The sequence below is a fragment of the Amblyomma maculatum genome, chromosome 1 (assembly GCF_055883805.1).
Source record: "Amblyomma maculatum isolate TAMU_Amacu chromosome 1, ASM5588380v1, whole genome shotgun sequence".
In the NCBI taxonomy this organism is placed as follows: Eukaryota; Metazoa; Arthropoda; class Arachnida; order Ixodida; family Ixodidae; genus Amblyomma; species Amblyomma maculatum.
The window spans coordinates 280,596,789-280,621,513 of record NC_139344.1 but is presented as its reverse complement, the minus strand read 5'-3'; the positions used below and the strand labels follow the sequence as shown (position 1 = coordinate 280,621,513).

The window sequence follows — 24,725 nt, the reverse complement described above, 5'->3', positions numbered from 1 at the left end:
TTCTATGTGTTGTATCTGCATTTCTATGGGACTTATACAGAAACTCATAAATCTTATAGACTGGTACATATTTGTCCTATAGGCAATAGTATTGGTTTCATAGGTTTATCTGTGGGTTGTATAAGAAAAGTATCAGACCAGTGCAGAAGCCCATACATCTTATAGGCTGATACATGCTTGTCTTATAGACCACTACATATTGGTTCATGTGTCTGATACGTCAGTATGCCTTTGTTTATGAGTCTTACATGCAGGATCAGCCAGTTGGAGATTTTAGGTCTTTTTTATTGTTTCCTTTTCCATCTCTGACACATCCCCAAAACTCACGCATTCATCCCGTTTATTGAGTGTTGCCGTAACGTACAATATTAGCCGCTATAAGAACGCCGTCAACTCGCCGCCAAGAGGGACCTCGCCACAAGTGCCCAGACATATCTACCGAGCCTTATATTACGTATATACAAGACGTTCTGGCCCTCTGCCGAAAAGTCGACAAAGACATGACAGAACCTGATAAGGTGGGGCACATCCTCAAAGGCATAGCCGACGATGCCTTCAATCTTCTACTCTGTCGGGACTGCTCTACGGTTGACTCCGTTCTGCAGGTTTGTCGACATTTCGAGCAGGCCAAACACAAACGCAGTGCACATGCATCGCTTAAATCGGCTCCCCAACACTGCCCCTAGCTCCACGTGCGAGGATCTGCCGACCCTAAGGCAGCCTTCCAACACTCAAAATGTGACCCGCATCGTGCGTCGTGAACTGGAAGCGCTCGCTCCTGCTGCATATCCAACCCGCCCTCCTCGGACAGTAACCTAGCGACGATATCCCTCATTCAAGCAGTCGTTCGTCAAGAGGTTGCTAACTTGGGGGTCCCCTATAGCCACACCGTAGAACACCACAGTTCGAGCCCCATCCCTCCCATGGTCGCCACCGCTACGCCCCGCAACACCTACACGCCACGCTACTGATACCGCAATCCTGATGAGTGGCGCACCCCTGACGACAGGCCGATCTGTTTCACGTGCTCGCGTATTGGCCACATCTCTCGCCACTGCCGCAGCCGCTGGACATCACTACCTCGACGTTTTCCTTACGTTGACCGCTACTCCGATTACGGTCATCCACCGCCGTTTCACGCCTCGTTATGAGCCGCCCCGCACCGATACCACTCCGCCTCCTCCTGTGTCCAGTCGCTCTCCTTCCCCACCAGCCCGCCGTTCCCGTTCACCTCTTCCTAGCCGCAGTTCCTCGTCGTCCTCTGCCGGCCGCTTCACGGGAAACTAGCCAATGCAGCTCCCGGAGGTGACGCTGCATTGGTACCCCGACCTGGAAATCCTCTACTGCCAATTTCTTCGCCCTGTAACCTCCTCTCCCTGCTCGTGGATGGTGTTCCCGTCTCTGCCCACATTGACACTGGTGCCCAAGTCTCGATCATGAGCTCATCGTTTTGCCGCCGCCTCAAGAAAGTACAGACCCCCGCCGCTTCGCCCACCGTTCGTGTTGCCGATGGCAGTACTGCCGCCGTCACTGGTCTGTGCACTGCCTGAGTCACCCTTGCCGGTCATCACATCCCTGTTTTGTTCACCGTCCTCAACCAGTGCCCTCACAATGTGATCCTCGGCCTTGACTTTTTAACGGCCCACTCTGCCCTTATCTACTGCTCCAGCGGCCTTCTTCGTTTGGACCTACCTGTCTGCTCAGAACATCCTCCATCTACACCCCGCCTTTGCTCCACCGAGTTCGCTTGCCTGCCCCCTGACTCTGCTGTTTACCTACCTCTGTCACCTTTCCCGCCTGTGCCTGACGTGACTATGTTGCTTGCCCTATCACCGAGGTCTTTCTTGACCGCAACATCGTTCTTCCTCATCTCATCATACGCGTTACACAAAACTCCTGAACTTCAGTCTGTCACCCCAAGTTCTCCCCGAAGGAATATCCCTTGCTACCTTGTCCCTTCTCACAGACTGCACTATTTGTGCACTCACTCCTGGCCCATGCACATTCAAGCGTCCTTCCAACACCCGTACTTCCCACCACAATTACCGACCCTATTTCCGCAATGATTGCCTCTGACCTCAGCCCCGAACACGCTCAGGACCTGCACAACCTTTTGTTATCCTTCTCCGACATTTTTGACTTTGCTGCCGGTTCTCTGGGCCAAACATCAGTTGTGACTCACCGCATTGACACCGGCGATGCAAAACCTGTACATCGGAGGCCTTATCGTGTGTCCAAGTCATCCAGCAGGAGGTCGACAAATTGTTGGCCAACGATATCATCGAACCTTCGAACAGCCCCTGGGCATCTCCTGTCGTGCTTGTTAGAAAAAAAGACAACAGTTGGCGCTTTTGCGTCGACTATCGACATCTGAACAAGATTACAAGGAAAGATGTTTACCCGCTGCCGCGAATAGACGATGCCTTGGACTGTTTACATGGAGCCCGCTACTTTTCCTCTATCGACCTTCGTAGCGGCTACTGGCAGGTTTCTGTTGACGAACAAGACCGCGAGAAGACAGCTTTTGTCACACCCGATGTTTGAACGAATGATGGACTCCTTACTCCGTGGCTTCAAATGGACGACTTGTCTATGTTACTTGGATGACGTGATTGTCTTCTCGCCCTCGTTCGAAAGCCATCTTCGCACTTTTCCGCCGTGCCGGACTTCAACTGAACTTAAAGAAGTGAAGTTTTGGCTTGGCAATTTGGTGAATGCCACCGGCGTGCAACCCGATCCCGACAAAGTTCGCGCTGTCAGTGCTTTTCCATCTTCCCATTCACCCCGTGATGTCCGCAGCTTTATAGGACTGTGCTCTTATTTTCGCCGGTTCGTCCCAAACTTTGCCGCTATTGCTCGTCCTCTCACCAATCTCCTGAAGAAAGGCGTTCCTTTCTCATGGGGACCAGAGCAGGCTAACGCATTCTCCACCCTCATCGCTGTTCTCACCAATCCTCCTGTGTTGGCCCATTTCAACCCGTCTGCCCAGACGGAACTTCGCACCGACGCCAGTGGCCACGGGATTGGTGCCATTCTTGCACAGCGACAACGCGGCCAACACTGCGTGATTGCCTACGCCAGTCGTCTCCTATCATCAGCGGAACAGAACTATTCTATTACGGAACGGGAGTGCCTGGCTCTCTTCTGGGCCGTTGGAAAATTCAGACCCTACTTGTTTGGCCGACCATTCACTGTAATTACCGATCACCACGCCTTATGTTGGCTCTCCTCCCTCAAGGATCCTGCTGGTCGCCTCGGCCGCTGGGTACTGCGCTTGCAGGAGTATACCTTTTCCGTTGTATATATACAAATCAGGTCGGCTCCACCAGGATGCAGACTGTCTGTCCCGTTATACCGTCGATCCCCCTTCCTCTACTGACCACGAGTCGGACCCCTGTGTCTTCTCTATATCGGACTTTTCCCACATAGCTGACGAACAGCGCTTGGACCCAACCCTCAGTTCTCTTATCGACCGCCTTCGCACACACAGCCGTGACTCTTCCCTCGCCCTGTTTTTCCTTCATGGGAATACGCTGTACCGCCGCAACATGCGACCTGATGGCGCTGAGCACTTGCTGGTCGTTCCCCAACACCTACGCTCTGCCATTCTAGAACAAATGCACGACGCCCCTACAGCTGGTCATCTTGGCCTCTCATGCACATACGACCGCGTGCGCCGGCGTTTCTTCTGGCCTGGACTCTACCGCTCTGTCCAACGTTATGTAGCCGCTTACGACCTCTGTCAACGCCGGAAGAAACCCCCTGTGCTACCATCTGGACACCTGCAGCCGATTGCTATCCCGACTGAGCCATTTTCTCGTGTTGGCCTTGACCTCCTAGGGCCCTTCCCCGAGTCCTTGTCAGGAAACAAATGGATCGCTGTGGCCACCGATTATGCCACGCGGTACGTGATCACTCGCGCCATTCCAACCAGCTGCGCCACAGACATTGCTGACTTCCTTTTGTACGACGTCATACTTCACCATGGTGCTCCCCGTCAACTACTTACCGCTCCGTGGCCGCTGTTTCCTTTCCCGAGTTGTTGAGGAAATACTTCGTTCTTGCTCCGTTCGGCACAAGTTAGCCACTGCGTACCACCCCCAGACGAACGGCCTTACGGAGCGTATTAACCGCACACTCACCGACATGCTCGCAATGTACGTATCTGACAGTCATCGCGACTGGGATATTAGTCTGCCATTTGTCACCTTTGCATATAACTCTTCGCGTCATGACACTGCTGGGTACTCTCCATTCTATCTTCTCTTTGGAAGAGACCCCTTACTGCCCTTCGACACTTTGCTTCCCGGCGCTGGCCCCGTCACAACCTATGCCCGCGATACCATCGCCCGAGCCGACGCTGCTCGCCAGATTTGTCGTCACAATCTCATCGTCTCTCAAGAAACTCAAAAACGCCGCTACGACGCTCACCACCGCGATGTGCACTATCCTCCCGGATCTCTGGTGTTGCTCTGGCTTCCGGGCCGTCGTGTGGGGTTGTGTCAAAATCTTCTGCCCCACTACGCGGGTCCTTACCGTGTACTACGCCCAGTGACCCACATGACCTACGAGATGGCACCGCTCCACCCAAAGTCACCGACTGCTACACCCACTTCCGAAATCGTACGTCGCCCACCTCAAGCCATATTACTCCCCTTCCACACCGCACCGGGACGTTGCCTTTTGCCGAGGGGGGTAGTGTTACCGGGAAACGCGGGACTAAAGTGATTTGCTCACTGACAAAGACAATCGAGGAACGCGGGCGCGACGAAGCGTTGAGAAAGAGGACGATGCTGAGAGAGTGGATTCTGCACGACTACCGAAGTCTTAGCGTCGAGTTCAGCCCATCGCAGTGCCGTCACATTAAGTACATCCCCGTAACAATATTTTTCTGTTAAATATTCATTTACAGCCTTCCTTTATGATCTGTGTCAAGATTTTATTTTGCTTGAATAATTTGCAGTCGTGCATATGCATTAGTCATCCATTATAGCTGACATAAGATATACATAAACTGTATATCACGCCAAGACTGGTTTCAGTCCAAGGAGCAATCAAGGTCCCATTCTGCCAATGGGCTTAGCCCTCATTTATCCGAGTCTCAGTTAAGCTGAGCCAGGCCTGCCACAAGTCTGCCACTGGAACCAGGACCACTGCAGAGCCCACATCCTGCTGGAACTAAAAGCCATGCCACAGTCTATCCCATACGTTTATTGTAATAGCTGTGCCGCCTGGGCAAGAACTTGATATAAACCACATGGGGGCTCATGGATAAGCAGGCTCAGCAAATTCTCGAACAGTGCCCTCATTGCAACTAAAGCCCGTTTGGCGTGCTGAAAAGTTTCTATGGCAGTACTTTTAGCTCAACCTAATATGCATAGTGCACTGCATTCACAAACACGATGGCAGTGAATGGTTCTTACAGCAGCGAGTAAACCAAAGGGACGTCCTGCAGTCAACTCCTGGCAGATGATGGAACTGTACACAAACTTTCAGGCTCGGCAAGACTAGAATAAGACCATTTACCCACAATCAAAATTTTACCCAGTCATTATGTTTGAGATAATAGCTTTTTCACAGCTCCCTTAATATAGGACATGCTTCAAATAAGCTTAGTGTAGTACTTTTTGTATCGAAATGCCTACAATACTCTGAAAATTCATTTCTTCATTTCTTAGGCTAATGTTGTTGAACCCAATAGACTAGTTAGTCTTGGGACTGGGTGCCAGGTATATCAAAAATGTGGTTGTTGTATATGAGGTGAAATACAATGAATGATTTCTACTACCAATTATGTATGCACATTATCTCTCTCTCTCTCACACACACACACACACACAAGACAAGACAAGACAAGACAAGACAAGACAAGACAAGACAAGACAAGACAAGACAAGACAAGACAAGACAAGACAAGACCGGACCGGACCGGACCGGACCGGACCGGACCGGACCGGACCGGACCGGACCGGACCGGACCGGACCGGACCGGACCGGACCGGACCGGACCGGACCGGACCGGACCGGACCGGACCGGACCGGACCGGACCGGACCGGACCGGACCGGACCGGACCGGACCGGACCGGACCGGACCGGACCGGACCGGACCGGACCGGACCGGACCGGACCGGACCGGACCGGACCGGACCGGACCGGACCGGACCGGACCGGACCGGACCGGACCAGACAGACAGACAGACAGACAGACAGACAGACAGACAGACAGACAGACAGACAGACAGACAGACAGAGACAGACAGACAGTCAGTCAGTCAGTCAGTCAGTCAGTCAGTCAGTCAGTCAGTCAGTCAGTTTGCTAAATTGTGTTTTGCTTTTATTTCAGTTGGTATTTGATTCCATATCTTCAAACAAATTCAGTCTGTTTCCATACACATTAACAGGGGAAAGGTTGAAAATTCCACCGCTAACACTGGGTTGAACATAACAAGGAGGAATATTTGCAAAGGAAAAGGATCACTGCATTTTACAATGCTACTCACATGGATATACATAGAGAACTGTTCAAGTTCATGAAAGAGTAACAATTATGCCTAAGTATTTATGAAAAGTATGAAGCTTCTTTACCATAAAATTGGATCTTGTTTTATTTGCATAACACTGCACACCTGTTTGGCCAAAACATGGATGAAGGGAATGAAATTGTGGACAATATTTACATTGCCTAAAGCTGGATTTATACAATGAATGAGGTCGTGCAGACAAATCCACACTGACCAAGTTCCGGGGACTCTTCATGTGTTGCAAGCATTCACAGGATGAACAGAAACAAGAGATCTGTGATTTATGTACACCATATGAACCCACCGTTATAAACAGCGATTCAAACCAAACAAAGAGCGACAAAGTACAGAACACATGACTACAACACTTCCATAGCAAAGCATCAGAACACATCTGCTGCTGCCAGTTTTTGAATAAATTGCTACAATGACACTTTTATTAGTGGTTAGCTCGCAGGTCGCACAGAACAGTCAGTTGTGAGTAAAAAAAAAAATATTAACAACGGTGCATGGACGCTGGACCAAGGAGCATCTCAATCACCAGGATTTCCTTCAGCATCTTCCAGACAACGCCGTTCTTTACTCATGTTCTTTCCGAAGTTTGTCAATTTCTTCATAAATGCGTAATGTAGCTGCTTCTATTTCTGCAACCTGTAAAGACATCAAAATTACCAATGTGCTAGAAGTTTTAATTTGGCTGTTTAAAACAATTTATGGATTTTTACCAGTTTCCAATAAGGGGTATTAACGTGACGTCGAGGTTGACTTTAGTGTGCGACAAACGCCATCTTGGTGTCCAGTTTTGAATAGTGTGGTTGGCGGTTCAACTAATGCTTATCTGTTTTCTCTGTTACTCTACTTCATGCAAGCACTGAAGCAGTGAACATTAAATCGACATCATGAGACACAGTTCGAACTATCTGGACAGTCTGCGCGATGTGGATAGACATTGAAAAAAATGGAAATGTGCAGCACCAACCCATTTGCAGTCGATGTGCGCAGTCAATGTGCGCGACTGCACGGTCAGCATCGACCTGTGGCCGTGCATAAATACGTGCGACATTCATCAATTTTTTGTGCTGTGGATGAACTTCGTTATGAGAAAACAAATAAAAGCCAATGTATCACGCGAAGGACACAACTACGTTACAATTGTGGCTGCGTTGAGCCGTGGCTGAAGCAGATGAACCAATGTGTTGCACAATTACGTGCGTGCCGTAGAATGGTTTTCCCAGCAAAACCTTTCAGCTAAAATTACACATAGAATTAACTTTTGGTCGTCAGCACCACCATTATTGCGGTAATATCTTGACGAGATGGGCATAAAATTGTATTTGGCAAGCAAATTTGATAAACATCTCCGGCAAGCACAATTACAGTTTGCTTCAACTTCAAGCTGGGGCACCCTCATCAAACTTCTGTTATGGCTGTCAAACAGCTGCCAAGAAACAAATCAACACAGGCCTGCGAAACCTGCTGAGCAATGCCGAATGGCCGTTGATTCCAGGCCGTCTTTTGGCGGTCTGTGCTGCGAGCTGTTGTGTAGGGCCAGAATGCATTGATATAAGAAGCCAGAGATCGCACCGTGGACACTGCAGCATCTCCGGACTTCCGACGGCTCCGGCTCTATGTGTTCTTCCTCGCAAAAGGCAGGAACCGAGATTCGCATGCAAAACCTTGTTTTAATTTTCTTTCACGAACGTTGGGGCGACGGGGAAAGGGGGGGGGGGGGGAGAGGGTGCTAAGAATTGGCAGGTGCCAAAAAATTACGAACATATGATAATTAGAAAGCTGGTCACTTCTAGTGGCTCCTAAGCATAGTGGCAAAGGTCACTTCTTTAGCTACACCGAAGAGATTGATAAAGAAGGAAAAGAATTCACAATAACAGATAAGAATATAAAGCGAGATGCATTCCAAAAGCAATTTCAGGTCTCTCGCAAAATTTCATGGATCTGTGGTTCTCAATCTCTGGCATTTTGCAGAATTTAAAATTTAAAGTTAAGCGCTTTATTCACGGCGAGTTGGGTTATCAGTTGTAGCATTTGTAGCTCCACTGCCTTTCCTGCACCATCAACAGGGATCGGTATGTTTAGGTGGCTGGGGAAAACTACAACCAAGCAGCTGCAATGTATTATCACAAATCAGATCCATATATTGTCCTCGGCACTTAACCTACATGTGAAAACACCTAGAATGACCAAGCATGTCTGCAGTGCAGTTACTGATGCAAAGCAGTAATCAACCCCTTAGCTGCAGCTGTCACCTGTCATCCACAATGACTAGTGCACTCGTTGCCTCTCCATTAAGTTGCGCTATGTGGCCAGAGTGACCTGATTTAGGTAGCAGCCTGTCTCCAGCTGCTACTACTGTCTGCAGAGTAGAGGAGATGAGAAAGACTAGCACCCTGTTTCCAGATCATGCGATAGGTAACTTTAAGGTGGCCAAAAAACTGCATTTCAAAAACCCAGTTCTTTTTTTTTTTATCAGCTTAAGATTTAACCATGGTTGAACCAAGTTAAATGACCAATAGTTCAAATTTACATGGTTTTGCATGGATTAACACTTTTTCTATGGACACTACTCGTTGAGACCTTTGCAATAATATATGACAACGTTGTAAAGTTCAATTCTTAATCACAATTAATGGTAATTAGGACCTGAAATTAGCGTAGTGCAAATGTATTCAATATAAGCTATCCAACGATAGCTTATACTTGATGCTATTACTTGGATATCCATATGCTGACAACATATGTTGCAGCATCACTTTCCCAAAACAGTTGTCTGCATTCCACCTCCTGTCGCCAATGGTACAACACTGTTTACTTGTTCAATAAATACTGCGGCTTTGTTGTTTTCTTATCTTTAGCATAAAACTGTACAGTAAAAAATTAAGCCAAGTGACGACTATGACTGGCTTGGCTCAAGTGTAATTCTATATGTGCTTCATGTGCACAAAGTTCAAGGTGAGCTTCCACTGCCCCATCATCTGTTGAAGCGTAAAATTGGATGGAAACAGTTCAAGTCATGGGTACTAGTGGCAGGGTAAAGAAGTGCAATGTCAACAGCTCACGAGGTGGTATTCGCAATGCCATCCATTCAAACCTTTCGTGTAGATGTGCTGCGCCTATGTTTCAGTCCTCAGCCTGGACCCGAGTCGAGCTTTGAAAAAGACAAGTCCTTTTCAAAGAGAGATAAGGTTTGTGCGCTCCACAAACTGAAGCAAGAAGAACCGACTTGACAACTGGAATTCTTCAGAGATAAAAAACAGCGCTATTTACAGACCCTGGCTGCCTACAGTTCAGTAAAAGCTAAGTAATTTGCACTTCATGAGACCAGAAAAGAAGTTCGAATTATCGAAATGCCTCGAAAAACCTGACAGGAACCATTTATTTGCATTGGGGTAAATTTACCGTATTCACTGGCGTAATAAACCCAAACGCATATTGAACTTAACACCCACTTTTCCCGCTGAGAATTAAGAAAAAAGTGTCGGTCTTTATCGGGTCCCTCCGTTTCGTGCCGTAGCAGCACTCAGCCTATTTCTTGGCAGCGCGCCAAAATGCTGCTCAACGATAACATCACAGTGTGGGTGTCTTTTGATGTTAGCTGTACCGGTTTGGGGGGGGGGGGGGGGGGGGGCAAACTTGGCAGAGTGCCAACGGCTTTCACTTACTCCTCTCTGGCGCTCATTCTTCACGGTGGTAGCGGGTGTGCCATAAAGAAAGAAATGGAGTGCCGCTTCACAAGCAGCCTGCGGCACAGCACGTGTGAGGTCTCGCTGCACGACACGTTGCATGGCACTTGATAAGAGCACGCTTTGGGAGCAGCAAAGAACCGCATTGAAAGCGCGTAAAAAATCCAATATCTGAAACTCCGTGCAACTGGGATCAGTTAGCTGGCTGGTGCGTAGCCAATGAGCGCCACTGCTGCTGACTGGCGCGAAGCTCACAGAAGCGAAACTGAAACGTAGTCAGCCTATTAAGGTAGTGTTGAATGAGCCCGTTTGTGCTTCGTGACACTTTCCATTGCTTTCGTGCCGCCTGCACACTGGCCACGGATACAATGGGCGCTCTTCTAAGTGACTTGTGTCCTCTGTCGCCGCTAGGCGCATGGCGGGCCTACCCCATTCCGGGTGTTCGTTTCTACGGCGGCAGCTGGTGCGCGCCTGGTTTCAAGTTTTAAAGAGCTCATTTATAAGATACAGGGCAACAAAATAAAGACAAAACAATGTGGAGGGTTCACCTACTTCAAGAAGTTCAAACATATAACATATTTTCTTTATAGAGCTGGCGGCTAAAAACTACAAAGAAGAAAATCACCCTCCCGCTTCATAAAACTATGCAGAGTGTACAATATACATTGAGGCCTTAAATGGAGAAGTGGTACTTTAATTTATTTCGCATGCTTATTTTTCACAGAAAGTAAACTGAACGCGAATGTGGGCTTATGCCAAATTAAAAAGCTTTAAAGCAAGCTGTAGTCAATGTGATCATCAGTAGATGCAGACTCAACGGGTGAAAGCTTTGGCTTCCTCTCTAGCTGCAGTGTACGTGCAGACTTCTTGCGTTAACATTATAGCCTGCCGACAGCCCATAATATTAATGATGTATGTCCCAATAAGTAATTCATATGCAAGTTAATTCTTTCCGAACAGTCAAAGATTAACATGATAATGTTTTTGATATATGAATAATACGAGTCACCAGTGACTTAACATGAATTCCCTTAGCTGCAGAAATTGAGTCACTGACATCCCCAGTTAACTGCATGAAGTTCTCACTTAACAAATAATCTCAATGTTGTTAAGACTATGATCAGGCATCAGTATACGTTTTTGTTATTTCTAAATGTGCATGACTTGTTTTAAAGTGCAATCTCAAAAACCAATTCTCTGTCGTATTTTCTGTATGTTGCAAACAGTGAATTAGCAGCATCAAAGCGTAAGGTTAACATGAGCCCTGTTATGATGCATATAAGCGAGAGCGTTGTCTGCTGTTTTTGTTAATTTCATTGTTCGATGCAGTGCATCGCATTCTGCCAGCCAGTTTCAATCGGAGCATGACTGAGGCAGAGTACCAGTTTCACCTGTGTGCACTATCTTGCAACATGCTGAGCGGCAGCATCGTTTCACGTTCGGACGATTCTCTGGTTGCTTGTGTGCGTGTCTTCAATCACGAGCATCTCCCCGTGACTTGACAGTCAGGTCGGTGAATGACCCACTATAGGTTCGGTTACGCGGCTTATCTACTCTCGATACTCTTTCGGTGCAGAGGCACATAACCTTTCTTTGTCAAGGCGTGTGCTTCTCTTCGGGGAAGATGACAGCGTTCATTACCATCCGCACATATGGTTCACAAATGAGTAACGTACGCTTAACGTATGTACATGCTTGCAGCCACAGGCTTGAACAACCTGTATATTTTAAGCCAGTCTGTAGCGCACCAAAACAAAATCCCAGAGCACAAGTGTCAAGATGCTTTGCGCGCCAGCGGCCATTTCGTCCGCAAAAGAAGGGTAGGGTAGCAGTGCCACGATTGCCTACTGGCGGCAGCAGATAAAAAACATCCCGAGAGCACACGTTGTACAAAGCATGTGCCGCAACCGCCGTTCAAGTCCAGCCCATGACTGGTTTAAAAAGATAACGAGCAATAAATTAAAAAGCTTCTGCACAACTTTTTTCTTGAAGGATTCAGTTAACTAAAATTAGGACTTTCTAATTAACTTTGGGGAGCACAAAATAAAGAATACTGTAGTTTAGGTCACACTACTCTCAACAGCCGTCAGATTCACTACGCTAGGATGCTCGCCTTTTGCACGGCATCTCATAAGGTTTAGGAGGGTCACCTGGGACAACCAGTGAAGCTGAAGTCCTTCCAGGGCTAGCGTGGGAGCGCACCACCACACAAGCAAGGCGCATGCAGTGCGGGAGCAGTTTAAAACAAATCATACGGTCCTGCAGAGCAAATTTATTACTTTTCATTTTGCCAACAATCCGTTCCCGTGTCACCTGACTGCAAGATTGTGAGCCAGAGGTCGCATTACAAGCGTTTAGTAGTTTTTCTTTCCCAGTGAGAGAGTGAGGGGCCAATATGCTTTCTGAATACAATGTGGCATTCCACTTTCCCCGGCCATTGCTCCTCGGGCAGTGGGTTCCTGGAACGACTTCTTTGAACCATACCGTCAACGCTGAACGGGTCGCGCCCCATTGCCTGGCAAGGCAGCATAAGAGAATGTAGAACACAGAGTTTAGCTCTACCATTTACTTTTAAAATCTTGGTTACACTGAACTGGAACACCTGGTAAATGTTTTACATGTACGGCAATATTAGTGAACGCTTCTACAAGGCGAGTATATATGAGATCATTGTACTGAAAGCTCATTAAGGTTCAAAAATATATGTCCCCTTAGTTTTCTACATTTAATAAAAAATCAGACTTCAGTATTTTTTGTGGCACAGTGTGTTAATAAAACAGAGAGAAAGTGGCAATTAATGATGTTGTGGACATCAGGTGGAATGACAGAACGACAGCCCTGTTATTAACAATTTCAATTCTCTTGGAAGCACATCAGCGAACTAGTGCATCGAGCACAGTGACTCAGGCAATGTACACATACCCTTGTATGGGAATTATTGATCAAAACATCGGTGCAAAAGTTCCAAGTAACTCATATTCTATTCTGGGGCCTTCATGTCAACAGCACCCAGCCGCCTGAGAAGGAAACGTGAATGGCACCAAAGTTTTGTAGGGCTGAGTCACACTTGCAGGCATGGTCACTACGGCATAAGTGTGCATTACAGAGGTCGATCAGTCGGCATTGCGTCCAACAAATGCCTACGTTCAAGGGAGCCACAAGAATAAGATTACACGGCATTAACGTGGCAAATACCGTTTTTCTAGCAAAGTCACTGCTATTTAACACCTACCAATTGCACCAGGAAAGTCCACATGGGCCAAAACAATCTATGCATTAAAAAACTTTGCATCCTGGACCAAATATTTGGTTACATCTTTTCTCCTATGAAATGCTGCTTAAGGCATCAGTATACATGGCTCAACACAAGAAATTGGCTAGGCATGGTAAATAATTTATCACTACACTTCTCATGTTGTTTTGGCTACAGCTTAACCAGCTCAATGGCAGCCTGTTACATAAAAATTAAGTTTAGGTCACATAAAGCTTACAAAAACTTGCAATGTAGTCACTGCTCTTTCATTTTAATTCACGAAAACCCTTGTGTCAGCCTGCCATAAACACCAGAGTAACAAATAAGCAGCTAAGATGACTGCGTTTGCATGTCTCATGCAACCTAAGCTAGTCTTTGAAAACATGGCCATTGCTCATTTTCACTCCTACTACACCTCCTTGCACAGTGCTTCTGTTTCTACTTTCGCCACACTGAAGGTCAAAGCCCCGCTACTCTCCACCAGCGCGGGCTGCCGTTTCAGTGTGAAAGCACTAATCAGAGGTTCACAGTCTAGCAAAGTCGTCTAAAGTTTGTATGCCCACTTCTTGCAGGTGTCCACCAGACAGTGAGGCAGCTACTGCACTTTTCCAGGCTATGAGAGATGCTGTACTAGAGGGCTGTGGAAATTTCGACACTAGGGGATCTTTACATGCACCGATATTGCGCGGTACACAGATGCCTAGCAAAGTCTGCTTAACTTTGAAATTGGTATATGGGAAAGGAAAACGCACAGTATCTTGCACACTTTTTGCCGAGACCTAAGTGCACATATGGGACGGAAAGAAGGTGGGAGAAAAAACGCGTACTATAATGGAGGGCTGTGGAATAATTTTCACTACCTGCGGACTTTTACAAGCACTGACATCGCTGTGCCAGTGTCCTAATCCTAAACCACCAAGCGAAACCACACCAAAACGGTGCTTTCGCATGTCTTAACCAGTTTAAGCGGAGTTAACTCCAGCTGATATTTTCGTAGCCTGACACACTTTCTACTCTTGTACTCCAGTGCACGTTTTCTCCTTTCCACTTTTCCTTTCTTTTCCCCTACTGCTCTTTCTCTACCTCGTGTATGCTGCCCTTCTACATTTCCTCACTACCTTCGCACACCATCCGCTACCTTTCTCCACTGGTACTGGTTCTCCTCTGTCGCTTATGTGCTCTCTCCATTTCTCTTTCCTTGTCGCAACCTCACAATAATGCCATGTTTTATCGATATAGCTCCTCTAAAGTTTTGCGCTAAAAAATGCATGTAGCATTCCTATTTGATCTAGATGACACAGGCGTTAACATTTAATTCCCCCATACCTGCACAGTGCGGCCCGCTGTTCTTCTATGGCTTCCTTGAGTTTCACAATGTCCAATTCAGCCCGTTTTATTGCCTCGGTAGAAGCAGCAAAAGCTGACTCGAGCTCTTCATTGTCGGCCATGATGGCAGCTTTACGGTCACAGAGTTCTTGAAGAGACTTGTCGCAGGCGGAATGTTCTTTTTCAATCTGCTCTGCTTCCTCAGAAGCCTTGATAAGAAAACTAGCAAGCTTTTTTGCCTCTTCCGTCTTGGTGGAAAGTGCGATTGCAATTTAGTTGCTTCATTCTTGGCCAGCAGCTGCTTCGTTTCCTTTTCCTGGTTGGGAGAAATAACAGTCAATTGGATGTATGCCACCAGCTGTGCAGCAGTTCAACATCACATACAAAAAAAAAGAGAAAAAGAAAAAAAAAAAAAAAGCACTGACTAGTTTACTCATATGCCTGTATCACCCAGAACGACAACCTCTGGCAAAGCATGAAAGCCTATTATTAAAGGGGCGGGACACTTGTTTTCCTATTGTCTTTTTGTTTTGGAACAATGTGTATAGCATTAGTAGAAAGGATCACCATCTGGAATTAACTAGTGTTTAATAAATAATTTGTGGCTGAATGTTTTTATTCTGTACTTCCAATTTTGATTGCCAACAATGGTTGCGAAGTCACAAGGTTCCTAAAAAGGGTCTATACAGATAACGAGGCTATCATAACACTGGAGGGACAAAAAACAAAGATAGCAGGAATAAAAAAAGGACTCAGGCAAGGCTGCCCCTTGTCACCCCTGCTATTCATGATATAATGAGTCAGGTGGAAAAGTGGCTTGAAAAGAGTGACACAAGAGTAAACTTGGGATATATGCAGGGAGGACAAAAAGTAAGACAAGTGCTACCGAGATTGATGTACGCAGATGATACTGCCTTGCTGGCTGACAAGCGGGATGGGTTGCAGGAGTTAATGAGGATCTGTGGGACACAGGGAGCTCAGTTGTGGCTGCAATTCAGTAGAGAGAAATCGGTGATAATGGTTTACGATGATGGTAAATGTGACCCGACAGAGATACAGGTAACAAAGATTAACTATGTAGAGAAATATAGATACCTGACCATATGGTTAAATGAAAGCAAATGCTATCTAGAAGAACAGTTTTTTATATGGAATTTTATGGCGCACAAGCAACTCTATGATGCACCAAACACAAGGTTACATGATTTGTGATATGAAGTACCTAGATTTTTGATACTCATATATGATTCAAAACATTTGCTTTCACAAGAAACATAAAAATAAGAGAAAAACAGACCTTATACTTAGTGTAGATGGCAGTCATGCGTGGCCAACTGTCCACGAGAATCTTCAGAAGCTCCCGAGTGCGTTTTGCTTTTGGTTTCATTAGGTCTGTCAAGCCAATATCAGTGACGCCCAAGGGGTAAAATAAGACTTGCATCAGCTTCAAATAGTGAACCACTGGCACTGAGTCCTCAATATGCGATTTATCAGGTGGCAAATGGAAAAGGGGCACATTCATCGCTTCCTCCTTCAAGCCAAATGGCAGACAGGCTGCACGCAATACATTGACTATAAAGTCTGAGGTAGGAGAATCCAATTCCTGAGGTGTAGTTCGAATTCTGAGGCATCTTTCCAACATGTCCACCAGAGGGTCAAGGTCATTACTGGTCGACTTGGCTGTTGATACGTGCTATAAATGAACATCAGCACAAAACATCATCAGTTTACTGTACCAGACTCAAACAGCAGCAGTTGTGCAAATACACAGTGCTGAACTCTCGACCCAATTTGTCAATGCTTTGATCGAAACAATAAATACTATAGGCTGTGCACTTAAAAAAAAAGATTACTTTGGTCACCACTGTATTCACTTCAAATTAAACAAAAAACCGGACGTGACTTCACTTAATAAAACCAGTTCAAATGTTCACAAGTTTCCTACTACTGTGCATATTTGTCCATAAGTTCTGTAAATTAACAGAATACAATGGTACGCAAAAACTACAAAATTTATCTATTTTTTTAAGCTGACATTGTATGACTAACTGCACGGAAAATGTACTACAAATATACACCCTTGATTAAGCTCAATATTGTAGTGCATTAAGCTGGACTCCACATATTAAAAGCAGCAACCAGTCTTCTTGCACAAGCCATCAAAATTTGTACCAGAAAACATACACTTTTATTGAAGAACAAAATAGATAAATATGCAATTACGCACTGGTGCATGACTTGTCATCTTCTTTATTAATGAACCTCCTGCAAAAGCGATGCAGAAAAATGAAGTTCAGAAATATTCAACACTCAAACTATGTTTCAATCTATGAGCAGCACAACAATTTAAAACTTTAGTCTAGCTTCAACCATCCAAAGGTTCTATGATACCTTGAGTACTGCTGTTCCAAGCTGCATACTGCAAGCATTATGATGGAATTTCATGTGATGACAAGGCTCATTTTCCCTAATCCATTTTCATAAATAGTTTATGCATCCTGCAGGTTGGCCTTGAACTTCAGGAAATAAATAAACAAAAATTTGAGTTAGTTTGAACTAATTATTATTTGTTGTGACAATGCAGTAACATAGGAACCTTGTGAGCAGCCATATGCTATTATGAACAATTTTTTTATAGTCCATTTGTTGTTATAGTCCATTTCCTGTGGTTGCTTTTTTCAGCTTTATAGCTGTCCAGCACCCTTGTCTGCACTTGTGAAATGCTTTACTTAGTTACTAACTGTGTGTCCCTCTTTGTACAGGCTCCATATTCTATCCCCAAGCTGTCCAGCACTTTGCTTAGCTTGGCTCCCAGTGGTGCGAAAACAGTGTTCAAAGGTTCAATCCAAGCTTCTATTTTGGTTTATCAATCTGCTGTTCCAACAGCCCAAAATATGCCTTTTCTTTCCGTTTTGCTTTTTAGCCCTCCGCTGTTCTCTCGACAGCAGGTCCTTTTGGCTAGAGAGCACGAAAAACAAGCACTGGAACTTGTAGATACACTCCGTGTTCAATTATTTGCCTGCTATGAGGCTGCATTTTGAAAACGGCGTTCATAGGCGCTTTCGGTGTTGAGTGCACCCCATCTCCCAAAAAAATATTAATGTTAATACTACTACTGCGGAGATGACAACCAAAGTTAGTGAGACATTTTTTCAAAACATGCACAATCAAACACAACTAAAATTTAAAAACACATCTTTTTGTGCAAATTGTGATTTTAGTCCTGCATCATTCTTAAAAGGACTGCTAGCCACGACGCTTGTTAGCACCTGATTTGCGGCCGGCTGAAATGGCACAAACAAGTAGGAGATAGAGAAAGCAAAGACGGGGGCGAAATGAAGAAAAGGACAGGGATAAGGTATGTGAAAATGCGTACATATCGCACCGCCAGCTGCTATTGTCACATCAGCTGAGCAGTTTAGACACTTTCAGGCTATTCAAGACGCTTTGTGTGCAAAAGACTACATAGCGCATGCACTTTCTATGTAGTGTACTCTGATGCCCTCACTACTGCCACCGCATCCCCATATACCAGGGAGAAACAGTGGTGCAGTACACTCGGAGTATGAGACTATTTTCCTCCTCACCACAAAAATGGTCTGTAGAACACAAGTTAAAAAATACAGCAGCTGCTAACTATAGGCAATCATTCCCGGCATGTGTATTACTCCAAAGAACAGCAAATGTTTGATATTTGATTGATCAGTTTGATATTTAACTGCACTAAACCCAGATGAATAAAATTCTTGGACTTATAATATGGCCCGACTGTTTCCTTTTTATTTAGGCAACTAGAGAACACTTAACAGCTGAGCGCTTTCTGTGAAAGAGGAATTGTGCTGCGGTTACTGCAGATTGAGTTGTATTCGACTACAAAATTTAAGGGTTTCAGCAGCTAATTTGCTTAGTTATCATTTGTTTCATTACTACAGTCATGATTAAAAGCAATAACATTACACATAACTAGCACTACTTGGCTTCAGGAGGCGGAAACAATGCAAGCATTATATATGCTTGCTGAAAACATTTATGTCAGTAAACATGTGCTGTTTTGTGCCCCCTCTTCATGCTTGTAGTATTCCTTCGGTTTGTGTGATCCAAGCATGCCTGTGAACAACATGCATTTGCCCACTTCAGTTGGGAGTCGACAGGTAATCTTTTAAAGGACCTGGTACGCTGCAGTTTCAGCAGTAGATGCAGCGTCATCTGGGAGCCATCATGTAAAAATGCGGTTGTTTGGAACCGGCAACACCAGTGCCACCAATTCTGCGCTCGGATCCCATCCTGGCTTTCCCCAGGAACAGACGAAAAATGCACTGTGAAACACGCAACTACATTTACTGTTACGCTTCTGATTTTCACAATACCAACAGGAATGCTGTTAAAAAGCTGCCCAAGATCGGAATGAGACACACAGCGTGCAAAGTCACTGTTTTGTGTATGAGGTTTGATTATGCTTTTTAAGCATGTGCTTAAGTCTGTGTTGTAGCAAGCAATCTTGTAATGTAGCAAGAAAGCAGCATTAAGAACGGGGACAGAGAGGACAACAACAGACATGAACACTAGCCCAAATTGGCACTCTGCATCTGATATTCACATCTCATATCTGCTTCTTTCCAGACAGGAATCGCATTGGCAACATCGAAAACTGGATTACACGCACTGTGAAGAAACGAGACATAAATGAATGAACCTCAATTCCAACCCACATGACCACACATTTCTTGAAAATATCAGAGGATACAGGCTCGCTGAAAACTTATTCGTCCATATTATACACGTCCTTGAGCATATGGAATTTGCATCTGCACACTAACTTGTTTTAAAAACGTGTCAACATTTTCAGCGCTCAAAAAACCATATAGCTGCACACACTGAAGAGCTTGCCCAGCCATGCCAGCCCTGCACTTTTTTTTTTTGAGACTGCGCTGAAGCACAACCCTTCGTTTGGACTGAGCCAGTGGTAAAGAAAATGAATGGCGGTGGACGTGGTCCCTGCTGGTGGGTCCCTACGGAGCTCAGAGCAGTGTTGCCGCATGCGCTCATGTATGCCACGGGCACCTCAAGGAGATCCGATATGATCATTGCAAGGAATCCGTGGTCTTCCTGCTGTGGAAGAGTTTTTTTCAAACATGCTTTCCCTGTGACAACTGCCCTCTGTGCTCGCTATGGGGATGGGTCTAGCTTGTCGGCATACTGCCACTGGGAGCAAAGCCCAGTTTGTTCATTATTTATCACCTTCCACTCAGTGTGGCATGCTGTTAGTGTGAAGACCTAAGGGCTTGAAACCAAGTGCCGCCATCAGAAGCACTCGTGCATGTAGGCCGGCGAGTCCAGGCAAAGGAAAGCCCTCCCAGCTGAATATGAGTAGTGGATTTAGGTGCTTTGTTTTTCATGTATTTTGTAACACACTCTCCCTGCCTTTCCGCCTCCTCCTCCTTCTTTGCAACACACACACACACGCTGCATACATGTGTATGGTTGAATGTAGAACAGCAGCAGAAAGAATCTTTGTTCTATGGCAGTGATGCTATCTGAAAGCCGACACCTCACTGCTCCTTCCACTGCCTTACATGAGATGAGAACAACTTTTTCTACCCTTTATGAGCACACCAGGCCCATAGGCTCAACCTGAAATGTCCAATGTAATTATTCAATTTTTTTTTAAAAACACACTTCCATTCAAAGTGGCATCCAAATGGTTCCAAATACACAGATGGGAATTTTTCTGGCAAAATTAGACTCAATGGTCTGATTTCACCAAAGTACCAAACAATTTTTACACCTGATTTTTAGATTTATGACATCCTCTCTGAGCAGTGTCACCTGGAGACAAATAGCGAAAATATCGTCAAAACGAGAGCGCATTTAAAGCCCTTTTTGTTGCTTCTGTGGCGCAATAGATTAACACTATCTCAGCAGTGAAAGATTTGTTAAAATCCTGAGTGAAATTTTTTCTTAATTGTTTTTAAATTCATAACATTCAAATAAATGACTCATCTTTCCTGGTGTGTGTTCCCCTTTAGTTTGCATTACGTGATGTTTTTGATTCTTAATAGCCGCGGAACGAGCCATGAACAGAGCCAGGCAGTGACAGTATGGCAACGGTTAGACTATGGTGGCTAGAAGGGGGCAGTGTGACGGGCGACGTATCCGCGCCTTGCGAGAGGGAGGCGCGATCCGCGATGAAATTTCCAGGCGCCGCAAGGGGCGCTGCAGCGCTCTGGTGTGCATGGGGAACCAGCCGCTGCCCCGCGATTGAGCGCAGCAGCGCGGGTGCGGGCGAGGTCTGGGACGCGTGGAGTGCGCTTTTTTTGCGCGTGGACCGCGAACGATTCGAAGCTGGTAGTCGCACATGCACCACAGTGATCCTTTTGAGATGCGAAGTGGGTGATTTTGTGCTGATCCTGTGTTATGCAGTAGATAACGCTGTGCGCACTCGTGGCGCAAAAGCGCGAACATGTTTTGTACCTGGGCGCAGAAGCGGGTACAAAGCGCGCAAAGCCGAAACCCCCTTTTCAGACCACCTAAATATGTAGCTTAACGCGAACTGGGATTGCGAAATATCAAACGTGCTGACAAGGAGCTGACGACTAATTGTGTCTCGTTTGCGAACGCATGGCATACAGGACAACTTTTTCGGTGTAGAATACCCGAGACAAATCTTCACCAAGGACCTGCGAAGTTGCTCGTAACTATCATCTGCCCCAGTTTCTATAACCTTGCCCGTCTACAGAAACAGAAGAATATTCAAGCCAAACTTAATTGTTACGATGCCTTGCTGATCAACAGCTGAAAATATTTTAATACGCTGGACATGTTTATATTTCAGGACATATGCTGGGAGCATTAATGTGATGCTGGCTCTCTTATTCAGCTGTGGCTCAGTTCAGGCCACAATAATGTGGGTGAAACAAGGGATAGCCAGCTTATCTTTTACATGGCAGGATACGTGTGACACAGAAGTTTAGCAGCACAATTTCTTGCCATAATTGTGATTCTGGCCTCAAAGTCACCAGAGCAGCAGCTGAATGCAATTAGGTTCGCTGAGCACGCAACAATTTGGTAGGTGAGGCTTATTTTACAGCCAGGAACAAAAGTTTGAGGGATGCTGGCTCGTGTAATTCTTTGTGTGTGTGTGCGTGTGTGTGTGTGGTCGGGCAATTATAAAGAAAGAAATTTGTGGAGTCACGAGGGGACGTGCACACTCCATTCAGAGAAAAAAAAATATCAGAATACAAACTTGCAAGGCAACGAAAAAATAAATTTTTCCCACAAATCCGGCCGCCCCCAAACGAAATTTGTTCCTGGCTGTAGCATATAGAACTATGCTGGCCGGCGTTAGTAGGGGACGCATTCACATTTTTTGTTAAAAAAAAAGAAAACGTTTTATGCTTTCAGTGTGCATAATTTCGCGCAGTTTCTCAACAGTCTAACAAACTCTACCAAGTGGGATGCGCGATGTTCATCATAAAGAGGTTATTGCAAAATGTTTCCAGTTTGTGGTGCTAACTATGGATTCATTTTTTTTTTTTACTCGTTGAATAAAGGACACTGATCTTCAAAATGACCGCCAGAAACATTCGAAGTTATAAACAAAGTGAATTCAAAGCAGAGCCATTCGTTGTTCGGTCGCTCTGACGTCTGCATTTGTATATTGTATTAATAAAATAAACGTCATTTATGCTCTTAATTGTGGACATTTTGTGCAAATGATTTCTTTACCTTATATGGTAATGAAGTGTTTCCTTTGGTCTTGTGGATTTGTTCAGCAAAAGCAGTGATGGAAAATATTTAGTGCATGATATGAGATGCGCCAGATCATCCATAAGTTCACCTATTATTTATGAGCTACAACTTCCAAGTAACGTGATTCCATAAACGGCATGTTGCTGGCGCATGCAGCCCGACGAACAGACAGCGCTCTGTTCGTCGTCCTGTCTGTTTTAGGTTTGTCTGCTTCTTAGCGTGTCGTAGCGCGCTGAGAACTAATTTGCTAGTACGTCCCCCCCCCCCCCCCCCCTTTTTTTTTTTTTCTGTGGCCACTCATTATATTTGCCGCGGCTGCATCCGAACTCCAAAGCTCCCAGTCAGAGTTCCGAATTGTCCGTGTTCGTTGTCCATGTTCACTTGTGCTATCAAGCTTTTAGTGAAAACTAAACGCGTAGAGTTAATATTCTGATATGCGTTCTATTAAAGCTTGCTTTTCCTAAATTGCGTCGCTAAACTCCATTTGCGCGCACTGATGGAGAAAACAATGCATCTTTTCATCTCCGATCTGCAAACATTTCGTCATGTTGGCATCGCACCAGAATAAAAATTCAAACGCGACGCAAAATTCACGCGACACGCCTGCCTGGTGCCCTGTGCCGCCCCCTCCAACCGCCGCGACGGCTGCACACCTGCTGCAAGTAGCGCCATCTATAGCTTTCATCGCTCCGCTGTGCGCTTCGCCGGCTCCCGCCCGTCACACTGCCCCCTTCTAGACACCATAGTTAGACTATGCAGTCCCATAATCATTTCCTGCCGAGTGAGTGTATGTTACCTTTAGGTTGAGTTCAGAGTCATCTCTCAGCAAGAATTACGGTTTAACTCGCTGAGAGACAACCATGCAGTGAGGAGAAAAAGGTTGCCGGATCCTACCATTGAAGCTTGGAAAACACAGATCTTGTCCATGCTTTAGTCAGCACCTGCATTTTTTTTTTTTTGACAAATGTGCATACCTGATGCGTCCAAACGAAATAGTTTTTTTTTTTTTTGGGGGTCTATCCTCGAAGAAATCGTGTTTTTTTTTTTTTTTTTTTTGGGGGGGGGGGGGGGGGGGGGGGGGGGCTGGTTGAACATGCACGGTCAAGCATAGACTTACATTTTCACCGCTCTGCGGTTCATAATAAATTTTCGCAAGTTATAGTGTATCCCCCGTTTTTCTCTGTCCTTGCCAGACTGTGCGCTTATATATATATATATATATATATATATTCATGTCTTATCAACAATCTAAAATGCCACGTTAGCTTTCCTTTCTTTGGGTTTCCTACTATCTTGATGAAAGTCCACCCATTCAACTAAAACCTCTTGAAAATACAAAAGTTTCGTGAGCCTTTTGTTAGCAGTGAACATGAGTCAGGGCCCCCTATCCTAAAGCTATTATTTAACCACTGCTGCCTGAAACGAATACGATAGATCGCCTGTTATACCTCAAAAGTGATCAATCCGCCAGCTTCCTAACTATAACTCAAGAGGTTGAGAAGACATTTCTTACCGCGGCGACAGTCTAGCTTGCTTCTGGTCCGTTCCTCTTGCTGTAAACGATGTCAAAGGGGTTCCAGCGTTCTGCTGGCAGCCGTTGGTTCTATGCAGCGCGAGCACCGTGAGAAGCCGTGAGCGCGAGGCGCGAGCAGCGCGCTTTGTACGTCGCGCCCTCGTGCACTCGAGATATAATGATGATAATAGCTCTTCATGCTCATATATGAGCCAAGGTACTTCCGCCATGTATGAGCCAGTAGGTAGTATGGTAGTATGTATCTCTGCACTGATTGAACATGAAAAAAAAAAAAAGCATAACGTGATACCCACACACTTTATTACAAATACAAAGGAAAATCTTCAAACACGGAACAGCGTTTGCTGCTCCGAGTCTAGACCGAGCTCTAGTGAGAAATCTACTGGTCTACCTGGTCCATATACCTTGCCTGGTCTACCTTGGTGAAGAGTATGAATTTTTGTTTTGTGCTGCTATGTTTTATGGCGTCTTGTTAACTGACTCTTCAGTTGATAGTTCACGTCAGATTCGACCGCTGTCAAAACCTCGAGTTGATAAAAATGTCCACTTACTGTGCCGGACATGGAGGAAGGCTACAGTCTCCCCCGTGGTACCCGTGTTCGAAACCTTCGAAACCGAACGCCGGCAGCTGCGTAGCTGCGTT

The 24,725-nt window shown here is 45.6% G+C and overlaps 1 protein-coding gene across 3 annotated transcripts; it reads right to left on the bottom strand.

The window, feature by feature from the left end:
- Positions 1–6,322: 6,322 nt before the first annotated feature.
- Positions 6,323–24,233, bottom strand: LOC146206679 (uncharacterized). Of its 3 annotated transcripts, none has more exons than XM_084591469.1 (6): positions 24,062–24,233; positions 23,443–23,489; positions 17,027–17,064; positions 16,097–16,492; positions 14,800–15,115; positions 6,323–7,173 (listed from the first exon to the last, which is right to left on the bottom strand). In XM_084591469.1, the coding sequence occupies exons 3-5, from the start codon at positions 17,042–17,044 to the stop codon at positions 14,867–14,869; spliced, it is 663 nt and encodes a 220-aa protein (XP_084447595.1). In that variant the 5' UTR covers positions 17,045–17,064; positions 23,443–23,489; positions 24,062–24,233; the 3' UTR covers positions 6,323–7,173; positions 14,800–14,866. The 3 variants fall into 3 exon arrangements, with proteins under 3 accessions (XP_084447595.1, XP_084447596.1, XP_084447594.1); XM_084591470.1 differs by lacking the exon at positions 23,443–23,489 and adding an exon at positions 15,686–15,786; XM_084591468.1 differs by lacking the exon at positions 23,443–23,489.
- Between the last annotated feature and the right edge of the window lie 492 nt (positions 24,234–24,725).